Genomic DNA, 17,163 nt, shown 5'->3' with positions numbered 1-17,163 from the left:
CAGACATTGCTTTTGAATTGTGGTTCAACAGAATTATTTAGAAAAACAAACTAATGAAAATGGCCTGGACAAAAATGATGGTACCCTTAACTTAATATTTTTTTGCACAACCTTTTGAGGCAGTCAATGCAATCAAGCGATTTCTGTAACTCTCAATGAGACTTCTGCAACTGTCAACAGGTATTTTGGCCCACTCCTCGTGAGCAAACTGCTCCAGCTGTCTCAGGTTTGAAGGTTGTCTTCTCCAGACTGCATGTTTCAGCTCCTTTCACAGATGTTCAATAGGATTTGGATCAGGGCTCGTAGATGGCCACATCAGAATAGTCCAATGTTTTGCTCATAGTCATTCTTGGGTGTTTTTAGCTGTGTGTTTTGGGTCATTATCCTGTTGGAGGACCCGTGACCTGCAACTGAGACCAACCTTTCTGACACTGGGCAGTACATGTTGCTCCATAATGCCTTGATAGACTTGATATTTCATTGTACCCTGCACATATTCAAGACACCCTGTGCCAGATGCAGCATAGCAGCCCCAGAACATAACCGAGCCTCCTCTATGTTTCACAGTAGGTACAGTGTTCTTTTCGTTGCATGCCTAATTTTTGCGCCTGTAAACATGTAGCTGATTTGACTTGCAAAAAGGTCCAGTTTTGTCTCATCTGTCCAAAGGATATTCTCCCCGAAGCTTTGTGGCTTGTCAATATGGATTTGGCAAATTCCATTCTCGTTTTTTATATTTGCTTTCAAAAGTGGTGTCCTCCACGATCGTCTTTCATGAAGTCCACTGTGGCTCAAATAGAGACGGATGGTGCGATCTGAGACTGATAGACCTTGACCTTGGAGTTCACCTCTAATCTCTTTGGAAGTTGTTCTGGACTCTTTGGTTACCATTCGTATTATCCGTCTCTTCATTAAGTCATCAATTTTCCTGATGCATCCACGTCCAGGGAGGTTGGCTACACTCCCGTTGTTATTAAACTGAGGTTACCTTCCCCCTGATGGTCTGGATATGCATTCAAATGTATTCTAAAAAAATTACTTTTGTCTAAATGTATTGGTTTTATTTGTTTTATTGTTTGACTATTATTTCCCCTTGTTAATCTTGTTTTGATCAAATTTGTTTACCCATTTCTATATTTCTAATCTTGACTTTTTTACCTTTCATTAAAAAAAGTATTTTCATATTGTTTTTCTATGGCAATTGACGATATGGATTATCTGGAGTTAAACATTTATATTTACAGATCCTTTCCTGGCTTTCTTAGTCTTCGACGACAGTAGATTAGAACTTTTTTTATTTTTGCTATGACAACAACATAACAATATCAGTTATAATTTTCATTATTTTTCCATAAATATTTCATAATTTAAAGACCAAAATTAGTCAGGTCTGACATTATGATCATTCAATCAGTTTAAATTCCTTATTGTTTATTTATAAGATAAAGCTACTGACACCCTACCCATCCAATGATCCAATCAGTATTCACTTGGCCTCACCTCTGGTCCAAACTCTCACTTGAGGTTGAGTTTATCCTTGATTCTTGATAATTGAGAGAAAAATCTTACCAAAAGGTCCTAAATCCATCTTGAGTTATTTAGTTTTATTGATGTAGTGTGTTATGTTGACATAGAATTTATGGACTAAATAATGTCTCCTGGCTCTTTCTACTCCTTTGCTGGCCGCTCTCCAAGTTCTCTCTTTCTTTCTGTCTATTCGGTGTGAGAGCACGGTGCAACTCCAGCGGCTCCCGAACTCTGACAGCTACTGTCTCATCCTCCCTCTCAACCTGAAGTCGGCCATTTCTGCAGTGACATACATGACCGAGCAGCTGAAGAGGCAGGACACGGATGCCACGGTGAGAAATTTGCACGACATGGCATGACACGACCGAGGCTGTCAGGCAGCTTGTTATCTACGCCTGTCTCTCTGCAGGCCCTGAGCACAGTGGTTCAAACAGGTCGCAGTGATGGTCACGTGTCATTGCTTACATACTACAGTGTAATGCTGACTCTGCTTACAGTAAGAGTGTGTGTGTGTGTGTGTGTGTGTGTGTGTGAGAGCTCTCCTGCAGATGACAGGTGACTGGCAGTTCATTGCTCTGGTGGTGGACCGTCTCTTCCTGTGGTTGTTTGTCATCATCACCACCCTGGGAACTCTGGCCATGTTCTTAGACGCCAGCTTCAACTGCGCTACCGATGACCCCTTCCCATAGAAGCAACTCTCAAAAAAACACACACACACACACACACACACACACACACACACACACACACACACACACACACACACACACACACACACACACACACACACACACACACACACACACACACACACACACACACACACACACACACACACACACACACACACACACACACACACACACACACACACACACACACACACACACACACACACACACACACACACATACAGGTAAAGAGGGTATAGAAAGACTTTTTCCTCAAACAGGCCCGGTGGTGGTAAACAGGGACTACCCTTTCCCGATGTCCTAGAGCAATGGGAGTAAGGTCAACACACTCTAAAAAATCTGAAAAAAATTCAGCTCACTTTAGAATGTAGAAACAAGCTACAGAACTCTATACACAAGGCCCTGACTGGGTTGTGGTTTTCGCAGACATCTATCTTTTGTGGCATTTGAGGACACAACAAACAATGTTGGGACTTTAAAGGGACAATGACGTCACCTTTTAAATAGCTCCTCATTAACAAACACACACACCTGACAGAACACAGCATAATGGGGACCATTATTTTATTACCCTAAAATTAGGTCAAACTTATATATTTTTTTAAATAAGAAATATATATATATATATATATATAAAAAAAATCCAGTTCTGTTATTCTTCATCTTGTGGTTAAGCTCAGAATTGGGATCACTTATTTTTAAGTGATCCCAATTCTGAGCTTAACCACAAGATGAAGAAAAACAGAACTGGATTTTTTTTAGCATTTGTTTGGAGCGAACTTCAAATACCTATTACAATTGTAAACAGGATTTGCATACAGCAAAACCTAATTTCTTAGCAGCCACACACGCTAAAAACAAAAAAAAAATGGGCATTATGAACTTCCATTAGCTTGTCTGCTGAAGTATTACTTTTATCCACTTTAAAATAACATTTTTTGAAACATTTTGCCTTTTAAAACGTTAAGGCATCAGCCAAACCACAATGCAAACAAAAACAAATGAACACAAGTCAGTGGATTTACAGCTTTTGCTGCTCTGCCTTTCTCTTTGCAGTTGTTCCCCGGTTTCTCACAAAGTCCCTTATATTTTGCACTGTTCGTTGTGCTAACACGGAGCCTTCGACCATCTTGCAGTGACTGCATTCATGTTTGGTGGCTAGTCTTCCTTTGAGTATGTAAGCTTTGAAGTGCCGCATTACTGCAGCCTCCTCAGCCTTGGACCAGATCTTCTTTTTCACTTTTCTGGAATGATGTTCTTGATGAGTTTTGCCTGGAAGATATACAGGAAAATATGTAGAAAACATTTGTCACACAAACAGAAAAGAAACTGTGTTGGCTACTTGGATCCATCAAAACTTCCAACTAATTGTCTCTTTGATGAAAATTCTTGATAACTTGTTACCTGTTGACGGTTCACTTGATATGATTTTCCCCATCTACATCGGTCTAACTCAGTTGTTAATATTCAATCAATGTTATTAATTCACCATTCAGAGGTTTTTATGTAGTGGATGATTTGTGTATATTGTATATACAATACTCTGCACAAGTTTTAGGCAGATAAATCTGGGATGCTTATAAGAGTAATACCATTAATAGTTTGAGATTTATATATTAACTGTTAATAGAAAAAAACGAAGTCAAATCAATATTTGGTATGAGCACCCGTTCTCCTGTATACTTGGCAGGTAGGTTGTTCAGCATCCTGGGGAAGTCCCCATTGTTCTGCTGTGCATTTGAACTGTCTCAATGTCTCTTCTGGCTCTGCATATAATCCCACATTGACATCATGATGTTAAGATCAATCAATCAATCAAATTTTATTTGTATAGCTTGTATTCACAAATTACCTCATATCTCATAGGGCTTTAACAGGGTGTGACATCCTCTGTCCTTAACCCTCAGCAAGAGTAAGGAAAAACTACTAAAAACCCTTTTAACAGGGTAAAAATACATAGAAACCTCAGAGAGAGCCACATGTGAGGGATCCCTCTCCCAGGACGGACAGAAGTGCAATAGATGCCACGTGCAGGAAAACATCATCAAGATTAAAGTCTTCAAGATTAAAGTCTCTAGCAGCATTTGATGAGGGTAGACATCCCGAAGGACAACCCCAACATGACATGCCAAGCAGTCCCGCTGCAAACACGATCAGGGGCCACATTTATAACCCAGTGCATAGGATTCACTCTAAAAGTGTATATGTGCACCTGGAAACGTTTGTACGTGGCTCTGCCTCATATCTTGCCCTCTGCAAGCCGACATTCAACCATAAATGGTCAATGCAAAGCAAATAATGAATTTCAAATTATCCTGCTGACCAATGGGTTTCCACGATGAGTCACAGCGTCAAGCAATGACAAGAGGAAGCAAAACTTTCTGACACTGACATCAAGGTGTTTGTTACTGAGGTGGAGTTGAAGAGCGATTTTATGGGACAGCATTGATGTCCCTAATAGAAAAAAATACACAGATACACTGCTGCTGCAGATAATATAGTGAGTAAGAGTGAGAATAGTAGAAAGAACAGTGCCTGAAATAAAAAAAGAAAAGTATCGCTTCACACTGTGGGAACTTGTTGGATCGCCTGTTATTATTTGAATCATCCAAAGTTCCAGGATTATTAAATTCATAGCAGCTGTGATGCCCCAAAGCTATAAAAAAATGTCAGAATTATTTTGATATGACTGTTTGTGTACTGGGATGGTTCGGTTCCATTGGTCCATCTAATACTTCAGCACAAAAATCCAAGATTACAGATCTGTAGGATCTGTATTAACTGATGAGTCATCATCATGGGACAAAAACTCTGATCAATGAAACTTAATTTCCTGCATCCATCACGCACGAGTGTCATCGATGTATTTATTTTATTTAGAGCAATCGGACTTATTACTTCACACATCATTGGATCCTGACCTCCCCCTCTGAGGTGTTATTTGTAAAAAGAAGTTGGAAAGTGAATAGTTTCTTTATTTTTTGCAAGTGATCTCATTCACTGCAGCGATTTTACACACACGTCCTTAATGATACATGCAATGTTGGAAGATATAATTAAAAACTATGAATTACTCGGCTCTCTCTCATCTGTTTAATGGAATCTGAACGTAATTTGCTGTAAATTGTTTTATATATTTTTCAATTAAAAGGCTCCTATGGAGCAGTTATGTCGCGCAAACACAAATAAGCTGTTGGTTTTAATGTTAACGATGAAGCGGTTTAATAGTCTGGCTGTAGTTCACCTCCTCACGTCAGCATCACCATTTACCATCTCCAAAATGTGTGTACGCATGGTCTGAGTTAGCCTGGAAGTGCGCATTCTCTCGTCAATATAGTTTTTATAAATCCCATCGTTTGTGCGAGAAGCGAGACATTTTGTGCATATGCAACGGTTATAAATGAGACCCTGGGACTGTGTGGCCATGTGTTGCAGACGTCTTATGGCAGAGGATAGTTATTTTAGTGCAGAATGAATTTGGGACAGAGGCGTGCCTGATGGTACTAAGTAGTTTTGTACAAAAGCAACGGAACTTGCAATAGAGAGAAATTGAGATGCACAGATGCAGGGGTAGAGAGGAGTATGACATGCAACAGAGGTCCTCACCAAGAATCCAACTTTGCAGTTATCTAGTATGCTTCTTAACCAGCAACTGTATAATTTTTTCTATTAAATTCAATCATTCTATTTATATGATGTCTTTATTAATTGCATTTTTTTTCTTTAATACCATTCTTAAATGCCTTCAAACTTGCCTTACCTTCAGACGGAGAAGCAGTCTCATCTACTGTGGACGACACAGTTCCTGCTACACACAATACAACAAAAGTAGTTTTTTACACAGGATAAGGTCAATTTTAGCAATAGAAACATAACTTTAGGGTGTGGTAACTTGCCTAAATCTGCAGTTTCCTGGACCTGTTCTGTGAGTGTAGAAGCTAATGCAGCACCAACAGGCTCGGCATTTCCACCTTCTGATGCTGTGACAGCTGTGTCACTCTCATCCGACTCACCCTCACTGTCCTTGGCCTCAGTGTCAGTCAGTGCAAGTTCCTCTGGGAAAAGGTAACATGAATAGCTCATCATTACATGAAAAGCTTATAAATAATCAATTAACAATTGGAAATTATATATTAGCTCACTATAGTAGTAACGTTAGGTAAATCCACAAAGGTAAAGGTGAGGTTAAACAGTAAAAAGCCTTTGGATTGAGATGCGAAAATTACAAAATCTGAAGCAGACGGTCAATTGCCGTGAAAGCCTTCCTATTGTGCATTCAAAATGGATTTAATTATAAATTGTGTGCACAAAAAATATATGTAAGGACTTCTGAGGCTATTTAATAATACTGATTTGAACAACCAAGTTTTGTAAAACGTTCACACAATATGATCATAAAGCATTATCTTAATACAATTGCAGTGCAAGTTGATAAACCACAATGTTGATTTATTTCCTAGCTTTGCAGTAGTCAGCAGTAGAGTATTTGATTCTTAACAGAAGACATGCCATATATTTGGACATGAAATGTGATCTGTGCAAAGAAAAAGTTAGTGACCAGGGAACTAAGGCTAGTCCAGATGTCTTTGATTTGATGTTCAGAATAAAAAGCATACAACCCTAAAATGACATCCTTACGTGCTAATTTCTATACACACCTTCTAGTTCAATCTCATCCAGAGATTTCCCTTGCAGGCTGGAGAGATGTCCCTTTTCCATGGTCAAAAGCAGTTTTGAAATCTTGGCCAGTTGTGTGGTGGGAACTGGTAATCTATAAAAATCTCTGTGAACACGAATGTCATGACCAAGAAAATCTGCAACCTGATCAAGTTCATTGTTTTTTAAATTTAGTACTTGGGAAAGTGTGGCAACATGCTTCCTGAGCTGTGTAGACCTGAGGTGCTCAGGGTGCTTTGCTCCACACTGGCTTGCATGGACACGCAAAGAGTCCTGTCCTCTATAGTGGCTCATTGACTTGGGTCTCGCAAACAAGAAGACATTTGTGGCACAAATACCACACTCAGACCGTTTACTAATCAAAAGTGACAGAGCATCTAAAACACTTGGGGTGAGCAGAACTGCAACTTTTCTCCCTCTTTTTCCCATAATTTCTATTCTGCTAAAAAAGTTGCAGAGCTTCTGTTCAACATGTGATAGTCCGATAGCAACATCGTCATGGAGCTTTGAGCAGTCCCTCTGCTCAAAGCTTTTGAGGCGCATCTTCGAAACCTCCCCAGCACGTCTACGATTAAAAACAATTATTTGTGAAAGTGTAGCATTTGCAAGACAACCATAATTTTGAGCCGTGGCCTCCTCCTTCAATTTGCTAAAGGCACTTTCTGCAGATTTCTGGAGGAACTGATGAAGCATCTGAACATCTTCTGTGAAGGGTAGAGTTGATGGTTTGTTGTACTTTGCATCACTCAGCGTGTTCAGTGCACTGTGAGACACCAACTCAGCCCACTTGGATGTGTACAATTTTTTGAAAAAGCCAGTGGACTTGACCAGTTCATCATCTTCAGCCATGAGGGCCCGACAATGAATGATGTCATTGATTTTGTTCAGAGCATGTCCTAATTTAAGTGCAAGGCTGGGTGTTCGGTATGACAGCTTTTCATCATCGAAACCTGAAACTTTTTTCACTGCTTGCACAACTGTCTTAAAGTTTGCAGGTTTAACAGCGTCCTCTAGGTTATGTACTGAGAAGTCCGTGCGCAAACATAACAACAGACGTCCGATTTCACGAAGCTTCTGTCTTATGTATTCATATTTTGTAGGGTCGTGTCCGTGCCTGTTGTAAAGTGACTGGGCAAACTGAATAATTGAAAAGTCATTCCGCACAACAGAGGTAACCTCATCCTGCCTCATTACACTAATCAGCTTCCACACTCCACTTGGAATCTGCTGACAGGACATAGACTGTTGAGCTCCAGCCAAACCCAGCACTTTTGTTCTTCCAGGTTCTTCATCCAAATCTTCTGGCTTGCAGGGGCATCTGCGGACATGTCTCCAAAGCTCCTTACGAATGTACATTCCTTGACAGTACATACAGTGAATAAAGTTTCCTGCTACAACTTTAGCTTTTGTTTTTTTCTTCACCTTCAGTTGTCCGGTTCCTTCTTGTAAAACTGTAGCGTTATGTCTAAAATTTCCTTTATTCCTCATTTTTTCTATCAGTTTTTTGCGCTCTTTGGAGTGCTCAGGGAGAGAAAATGCATGTACAATTTCAGCATGTGTCTTATGCGTTTTCAAGTGGCGTGAAATTTTGCTTTGTGGTTTACCACAAACATAACAGAAATTTTTTTTGCTCAATGTCAGATGTGTTGATTCTGGTTTGTGAATCTCAGCTTCACCCTCTGGCTTATCATTCGACATTTTAGCAGCATTGGCACCCATGTCATCTTCAAGAGGTTGCCAAGACTTTGACGTGCTGGGTACAACTGGAAAGCTTGTGTCTGACACTTTAGATGTTCTGACATCGGGCATCGCTGGATTTACTTGAATCTGTTCTCGTTTTGAATGATTAGACATAAAGGGCACTCTTGCATCTGAGTCTTCATTATCTTCATCTTCTTCATCTTCTTGTGACTCAGAGTCTGGTACGTATTCCATATCAGACATGTTCTCCTGATCTGACGACAGCTCACCCTCAGGACATTCAGAAAACTGCTGCCCCTGAAATGGTGAGAAAACAGTTTGAGTGGTGATTTACATTTTATAGACAGTGTTTACCTTAGATCGCACCTTGATTCACAGGAAATTAGTGAGATCACACTACAATCCATCTTGCCAGTCTTCAAGCTATGTGTTAGTGGCTGAAACCCAGTGGTTAAGACCAATCAGTGTGGTGCGTTTGAAGGTGTAACGACTGTCCATGATGAAGAAAGTGAGGTGCAAACTTATTGGTAGTATTTTTTTTTAATGTGCCTGCCCTTTCTATACAGTTTCTAGGGTGAACTTACCAGATGGTTATGTGCAACAGTGTAGGAGTTAATTGGGTACTCACCTTTGAGTGGTGTTGGAGGTTATCATTTATTCGTCTGAGGCAGGATTTATGCCAGACTCCTGAACAGACTGCAACACATTTTGAATATATTAATTTAAACTATGACAGTCTATTTAAGTTGTTATCCTATCATAACACTGCAGTAGTTTGGAATACAACAATGTTTCAATGAAACTTGGGATGCTGCGTAAAATGTCATAATTAGCAAATCATTTAAACCCATTACTTGATTGAAAATTATACAAAGACATACATATTTACTGTTGAACCTGAGATTTTCTTTTGAGTTGCTCATTTTTAAGTCAATATTACTTTTCAATAAAAGTTGTAACTTTAAAGATGTGCACTAATGCCCCCCATACCATTACAGATGGTGTCTTTATAACTGATACGTCCCTCTCCTATTTTGTCCGGACGATGCAGTGTCAAGAAGGAATTTTCCTATTTTGATTGGTCAGACCATAGGTCAGTTTTGTACTTCACCTCAGTCCATCTTAAATGAGCCTGCTGGGCCCTGAGAAGGCGGCACTGTATCTGAATCTTGTTTATGTATGTTTTAACTTAATTTGGGGATGCAGTGATGAACGGTCTTGTCTGACAATGGTTTTCAGCAGTGCTCCTCATCCCATGCAGTGATTTCCACTACAGAATCATGTCTGTTTTTAATACAGTGCGGCCTGAGGACCTGAAGATTGCAGCAAGTCTGTTTTTATTTTTCTGCCCTGTCCATACAACATTTCTCAGTTTCAATATTTGATGCGTTTTCTTTACATGTTTTTAGATAGAGTTAAATGATTTGCAAATCTTAAGGAATCACTTGCACTCTGGAAGCTTGACTACACATCTAAAAATATCACTTAGATCCATTTAACTCAGTCCTTGTCAGTGACAAAGGGACAAAATTAACCTCCTCAAGTAATCATAATATTTAGACAATACAATTATTCACTTGCTGCCAAATTGATGTTGCAGTGTTTCATTTCACCATGAAATCTCTTTTACCCATTTTTCTTTACATTGTAGTAAGTCATACATTAGAACAATGCACATTCATCCACCTACTACCATTTACCACATACTCCATTAAAAATTCACCTTTGCATTGATAGCCAAGCCACTTGGAGGATACAGGTCCCACACACTGAACGCACTTGTCCAAGGAGCCTATTGTTGCGCACACTAGGTGATGTTTCGGACACTAAAAACAAAAGTGAAACATTTGTTTGTGTCTAACATTTGAAAAGCAAGATATTTCACAATCTGTTTGTATTAGTTGGTTTCCTTTAAAAAAAGAAATGTATTGGTAAATCTTTCAAGATACTTATGAGTAACAATTAACAGAATTAATAAAAAGCAGATTGAATACACTATATATTTATAAGGTGCTGTAATCATGAATGACATACCCTTTAAAATAGACAATGCACATGCATATAAGTTGGGCAGCAGGTCAACAAAAATCCCACTAAAAAGGTGCAATCCATTTACAATTAGCAATTAAAAACACTAGTTTGCAGGATTTGTATTGCTCTGAATAGGTTTAGATACCTTAGAGATGGGCATTGAGACAATGTTTTATTAGATTAAGGACGCAATATGCTATTGCATGAGATAAAAGTTTTGATTAATCCATTACTTTTTTGAGCACGGGATAAGTTAATGTATGTGCAGAGCGACAGAACAGAGCACTGTACATGCTTCTTCAGTACAGTTGGAAATATCCTCAACTGTCGAATCAATAGCTTGGAGAAATGTTCTCAAAACACAAACAGTCCTTCCCAAATGTAGAAAAGGTAGACAATGAGCTACCACCTAATTTCAATTAAAGCAAAGAGTGCACAGGAACCATCGTTCAGGTATAAGCCCTGACCTGCAGAATAACCCTGTGCTCTACATACAACAACTGTCTGACTGGAAATGTAAGTTCCTCTGTTCATAGTAAATGTTGCAGTATTCTAATACTTGAATTGTTGGTTAGAATGATTACACTGAATCAGCTCTTAATAGTTAGATGGTAGCCATAGACATTAGCTTCCTATGTATTAAGTTTAATGTGTAGTGATAACGCATGACATATTTTCTGTTTAAATAAAACCAGCCTCAGCTGCCTTGACCAGCTACCACCTGTCTGTATCAGCCATATAACCTGCCGCTGCTCTGCACAAAGACTGGAATAAACCACAACTGAAGTGGATTGGATTCTTCTGGTGTTTCTGGTGTTCTGCCTGACCAGAAACACATTTTTTTACTCATAATATTTATTAGTATATGTTTAAATACTTCTAATGTAAAGTGAATGGAATATTTTTGATTATATTTGTAGTACAGTATCTCTTTACAGTGTTACTTTGTAGACAGCCCATTTGAGACACCAATATTTGTTCAGCTGTCTGAATAGCTCATCTTACTACCGTTGCCAAAAAGGTAAATTTGTATTTAACGTTTCCCTCATGATAAGATGTTGGCAGACTCGCAGAATGTTAAAGAAAGGCCACTATCAACCCCACCCTTGATTGATAAGATTGTCATCTCAATCAAGCCTCTTTCGGTCATCATCTGTAGCAGATATTGAATGGAAGAAAAGTTAAATAAAAAGTAATATAGTGAGAATGCACCAATCAAAAGGGATATTTAAGGTCTGGATAAAAAGAACAAGTATTGCTAAAAAAAAAGAAAAAAAAGGAGCCTCTCTAGATGGTTCAACATCTTCATACCTGTAACATTGTGTGACAGTCATCATGACTGTGGTTCCAAGTGTTTTGTGGGGAGAATAATGCACTTTGGAAGTATTTCTAGTCACCTGAAATGTCTGATTACGGCAGCCTGCAAGCTGTTAGAACTATACTAATCACAGTTAATTGTGACGGATGAATTTGATTCTTGATTCCTTCTTTATTTTCTGACAACCCATTTTGGTCTCACGCTACCTGTGATTGGTGGCTGTGAGCTTTTTGCTGTCTGACTCTAGGCCTCTAACATGCCTAGATTTGTTTTGATTGATTTTATATATGATCTTGTCTTGCATTTCATGCATTACTGGTGACCGAGTCCACATCTGTGACATACAACATGAATACAAAAAATTACCACTCCCATTAAACTAACATAAGATCAAATGCAGGTTGTACAAGAACTCTTAAATACCAAAGAAATGCCACTAACAACCCCACCTACGGGAGGGACCCCAAATAACGTATGGTCCACCCAAGTCATATTGGTGTCAGAGCTTAATACACACACACTCAAATGTTATTCTGCCTTACATTCTGAAAGACATCTTCTGAGATTGTCCTTAAATACCATTGTCCTTACACACCATAATACACTCAGGTGACAGCACACACACACACACAAAACCTAACCCTACATTTTTCCACAATTCATGTCACCAAGCACACTTCACCTACCTGTGCAATCCTGGTGAGTGGATCAAGCACTGGACTTCTCTGGTTCAGGTTGCTTGCACTCATCTCAATCTGGCCTCTTTCGGTCGTCATCTGTAGCAGATAATGATTGGAAGAAAAGTTGAATAAAAAGTAATAGAGTGAGAATGCACCAGTCAAGAGATATTTGAGGTCTGGATAAAAACAACAAGTATTGCTAAAAAAAAGAAAAAAAAAGGAGCCTCTCTAGATGGTTCAACATCTTCATACCTGTAACATTGTGTGACAGTCATCATGACTGTGGTTCCAAGTGTTTTGTGGGGAGAATAATGCACTTTGGAAGTATTTCTAGTCACCTGAAATGTCTGATTACGGCAGCCTGCAAGCTGTTAGAACTATACTAATCACAGTTAATTGTGACGGATGAATTTGATTTTTGATTCCTTCTTTATTTTCTGACAACCCATTTTGGTCCCACGCTACCTGTGATTGGTGGCTGTGAGCTTTTTGCTGTCTGACTCTAGGCCTCTAACATGCCTAGATTTGTTTTGATTGATTTTATATATGATCTTGTCTTGCATTTCATGCATTACTGGTGACCGAGTCCACATCTGTGACATACAACATGAATACAAAAAATTACCACTCCCATTAAACTAACATAAGATCAAATGCAGGTTGTACAAGTACTCTTAAATACCAAAGAAATGCCACTAACAACCCCACCTACGGGAGGGACCCCAAATAACGTATGGTCCACCCAAGTCATATTGGTGTCAGAGCTTAATACACACACACTCAAATGTTATTCTGCCTTACATTCTGAAAGACATCCTCTGAGGTTGTCCTTGAATACCACTGTCCTTACACACCATAATACACTCAGGTGACAGCACACACACACACACAAAACCTAACCCTACATTTTTCCACAATTCATGTCACTAAGCACACTTCACCTACCTGTGCAATCCTGGTGAGTGGATCAAGCACTGGACTTCTCTGGTTCAGGTTGCTTGCACTCATCTCAATCTGGCCTCTTTCGGTCGTCATCTGTAGCAGATAATGAATGGAAGAAAAGTTGAATAAAAAGTAATATAGTGAGAATGCACCAGTCAAGAGATATTTGAGGTCTGGATAAAAAGAAGTATTGCTAAAAAAAAAAAAAAAAAAGAAAAAAAGGAGCCTCTCTAGATGGTTCAACATCTTCATACCTGTAACATTGTGTGACAGTCATCATGACTGTGGTTCCAAGTGTTTTGTGGGGAGAATAATGCACTTTGGAAGTATTTCTAGTCACCTGAAATGTCTGATTACGGCAGCCTGCAAGCTGTTAGAACTATACTAATCACAGTTAATTGTGACGGATGAATTTGATTTTTGATTCCTTCTTTATTTTCTGACAACCCATTTTGGTCTCACGCTACCTGTGATTGGTGGCTGTGAGCTTTTTAATGTCTGACTCTAGGCCTCTAACATGCCTAGATTTGTTTTGATTGATTTTATATATGATCTTGTCTTGCATTTCATGCATTACTGGTGACCGAGTCCACATCTGTGACATACAACATGAATACAAAAAATTACCACTCCCATTAAACTAACATAAGATCAAATGCAGGTTGTACAAGTACTCTTAAATACCAAAGAAATGCCACTAACAACCCCACCTACGGGAGGGACCCCAAATAACGTATGGTCCACCCAAGTCATATTGGTGTCAGAGCTTAATACACACACACTCAAATGTTATTCTGCCTTACATTCTGAAAGACATCTTCTGAGATTGTCCTTAAATACCATTGTCCTTACACACCATAATACACTCAGGTGACAGCACACACACACAAAACCTAACCCTACATTTTTCCACAATTCATGTCACCAAGCACACTTCACCTACCTGTGCAATCCTGGTGAGTGGATCAAGCACTGGACTTCTCTGGTTCAGGTTGCTTGCACTCATCTCAATCTGGCCTCTTTCGGTCGTCATCTGTAGCAGATAATGAATGGAAGAAAAGTTGAATAAAAAGTAATATAGTGAGAATGCACCAGTCAAGAGATATTTGAGGTCTGGATAAAAACAAGTATTGCTAAAAAAAGAAAAAAAGGAGCCTCTCTAGATTGTTCAACATCTTCATACCTGTAACATTGTGTGACAGTCATCATGACTGTGGTTCCAAGTGTTTTGTGGGGAGAATAATGCACTTTGGAAGTATTTCTAGTCACCTGAAATGTCTGATTACGGCAGCCTGCAAGCTGTTAGAATTATACTAATCACAGTTAATTGTGACGGATGAATTTGATTTTTGATTCCTTCTTTATTTTCTGACAACCCATTTTGGTCTCACGCTACCTGTGATTGGTGGCTGTGAGCTTTTTAATGTCTGACTCTAGGCCTCTAACATGCCTAGATTTGTTTTGATTGATTTTATATATGATCTTGTCTTGCATTTCATGCATTACTGGTGACCGAGTCCACATCTGTGACATACAACATGAATACAAAAAATTACCACTCCCATTAAACTAACATAAGATCAAATGCAGGTTGTACAAGTACTCTTAAATACCAAAGAAATAACACTAACAACCCCACCTACGGGAGGGACCCCAAATAACGTATGGTCCACCCAAGTCATATTGGTGTCAGAGCTTAATACACACACACTCAAATGTTATTCTGCCTTACATTCTGAAAGACATCTTCTGAGATTGTCCTTAAATACCATTGTCCTTACACACCATAATACACTCAGGTGACAGCACACACACACACAAAACCTAACCCTACATTTTTCCACAATTCATGTCACCAAGCACACTTCACCTACCTGTGCAATCCTGGTGAGTGGATCAAGCACTGGACTTCTCTGGTTCAGGTTGCTTGCACTCATCTCAATCTGGCCTCTTTCGGTCGTCATCTGTAGCAGATAATGAATGGAAGAAAAGTTGAATAAAAAGTAATAGAGTGAGAATGCACCAGTCAAGAGATATTTGAGGTCTGGATAAAAACAACAAGTATTGCTTAAAAATACAAAATAAAAAAGGAGCCTCTCTAGATGGTTCAACATCTTCATACCTGTAACATTATGTGACAGTCATCATGACTGTGGTCCCAAGTGTTTTGTGGGGAGAATAATGCACTTTGGAAGTATTTCTAGTCACCTGAAATGTCTGATTACGGCAGCCTGCAAGCTGTTAGAACTATACTAATCACAGTTAATTGTAACGGATGAATTGGATTTTTGATTCCTTCTTTATTTTCTGACAACCCATTTTGGTCTCACGCTACCTGTGATTGGTGGCTGTGAGCTTTTTAATGTCTGACTCTAGGCCTCTAACATGCCTAGATTTGTTTTGATTGATTTTATATATGATCTTGTCTTGCATTTCATGCATTACTGGTGACCGAGTCCACATCTGTGACATACAACATGAATACAAAAAATTACCACTCCCATTAAACTAACATAAGATCAAATGCAGGTTGTACAAGTACTCTTAAATACCAAAGAAATGCCACTAACAACCCCACCTACGGGAGGGACCCCAAATAACGTATGGTCCACCCAAGTCATATTGGTGTCAGAGCTTAATACACACACACTCAAATGTTATTCTGCCTTACATTCTGAAAGACATCCTCTGAGGTTGTCCTTAAATACCATTGTCCTTATACACCATAATACACTCAGGTGACAGCACACACACACACTAACCCTAACTTTTTCTACAATTCATGTCATCATGCTCACTTCACCTACCTGTCCAATTCTGGTGAGCGGATCAAGAACTGGACTTCTCTGGTTCAGGTTGCTTGCACTCATCTCAATCTGGCCTCTTTCGGTCGTCATCTGTAGCGGATAATGAATGGAAGAAAAGTTGAATAAAAAGTCATGTAATGTGAATGCACTAATCAAAAGGGATATTTGAGGTCTGGATGAAAAAGAACACATACTGCTTACAAAAAGCACAAGAGGAACCTCTCTAGAGTTTTACATCTTCATACCTGCACATGACCTTCATCTGGGGTCTGGGAATTTGTGGTCTCAGGACTTCCCTGAGGCATATCCTCATTAATACCCTGCCGAAGAGAACAAAACAACATTATAAATATGTTGAAGATAGGATGTTGTCTGTGACATCATGTGAAAGTAATTATGCAGTACCAAAGTGATGCCAATAACAACCCCACCTACGTGAGGGACCCCAAATAACGTATGGTCCACCCAAGTCATATTGGTGTCAGAGCTTAATACACACACACTCAAATGTTATTCTGCCTTAAATTCTGAAAGACATCCTCTGAGATTGTCCTTAAATACCATTGTCCTTACACACCATAATACACTCAGGTAACAGCACACACACACACACTAACCCTAACCCTACATTTTTCCACAATTCATGTCACCAAGCACACTTCACCTACCTGTCCAATCCCGGTGAGTGGATCAAGCACTGGACTTGTCTGGTTCAGGTTGCTTGCACTCATCTCAATCTGGCCTCTTTCGGTCATCATCTGTAGCAGATAATGAATGGAAGAAAAGTT

The 17,163-nt window shown here is 39.2% G+C and overlaps 2 protein-coding genes across 3 annotated transcripts in view; one reads left to right on the top strand and one right to left on the bottom strand.

Annotated features, from left to right (window-relative positions):
• Nucleotides 1-17,163, top strand: part of LOC128431094 (uncharacterized) — an 870,493-nt gene that overhangs the window by 317,535 nt on the left and 535,795 nt on the right. The window lies entirely within an intron of this gene.
• Nucleotides 2,923-13,659, bottom strand: LOC128431083 (uncharacterized). 2 transcript variants are annotated; one of them, XM_053417303.1, is made up of 8 exons: nucleotides 13,572-13,659; nucleotides 12,633-12,722; nucleotides 10,321-10,423; nucleotides 9,226-9,293; nucleotides 6,878-8,894; nucleotides 6,116-6,274; nucleotides 5,980-6,024; nucleotides 2,923-3,491 (listed from the first exon to the last, which is right to left on the bottom strand). In XM_053417303.1, exons 1-8 carry the CDS (start codon nucleotides 13,632-13,634, stop codon nucleotides 3,241-3,243), a joined length of 2,796 nt encoding a protein of 931 aa, XP_053273278.1. In that variant the 5' UTR covers nucleotides 13,635-13,659; the 3' UTR covers nucleotides 2,923-3,240. The 2 variants fall into 2 exon arrangements, with proteins under 2 accessions (XP_053273278.1, XP_053273277.1); XM_053417302.1 differs by having other exon boundaries at nucleotides 2,924-3,491; nucleotides 5,980-6,027.

The sequence above is a fragment of the Pleuronectes platessa genome, chromosome 24, assembly GCF_947347685.1.
Source record: "Pleuronectes platessa chromosome 24, fPlePla1.1, whole genome shotgun sequence".
Lineage (NCBI taxonomy): Eukaryota > Metazoa > Chordata > Actinopteri > Pleuronectiformes > Pleuronectidae > Pleuronectes > Pleuronectes platessa.
The sequence above is the reverse complement of the archived record's forward strand: the minus strand, read 5'-3'. Positions and strand labels throughout refer to the sequence as shown.

Bases quoted from the DNA above. Each gene is read 5' to 3' on its own strand.
- LOC128431083 (XM_053417302.1), bottom strand. From the start codon at position 13,634: ATGAGTGCAAGCAACCTGAACCAGAGAAGTCCAGTGCTTGATCCACTC. The intron at 10,424-12,632 runs GTAGGTGAAGTG...TTTTGTTTTTAG, and splicing joins CACTCACCAGGATTGCACAG to TGTCCGAAACATCACCTAGT. The intron at 6,275-6,877 runs GTGTGTATAGAA...ACCTTTTCCCAG, and splicing joins GGATGAGATTGAACTAGAAG to AGGAACTTGCACTGACTGAC.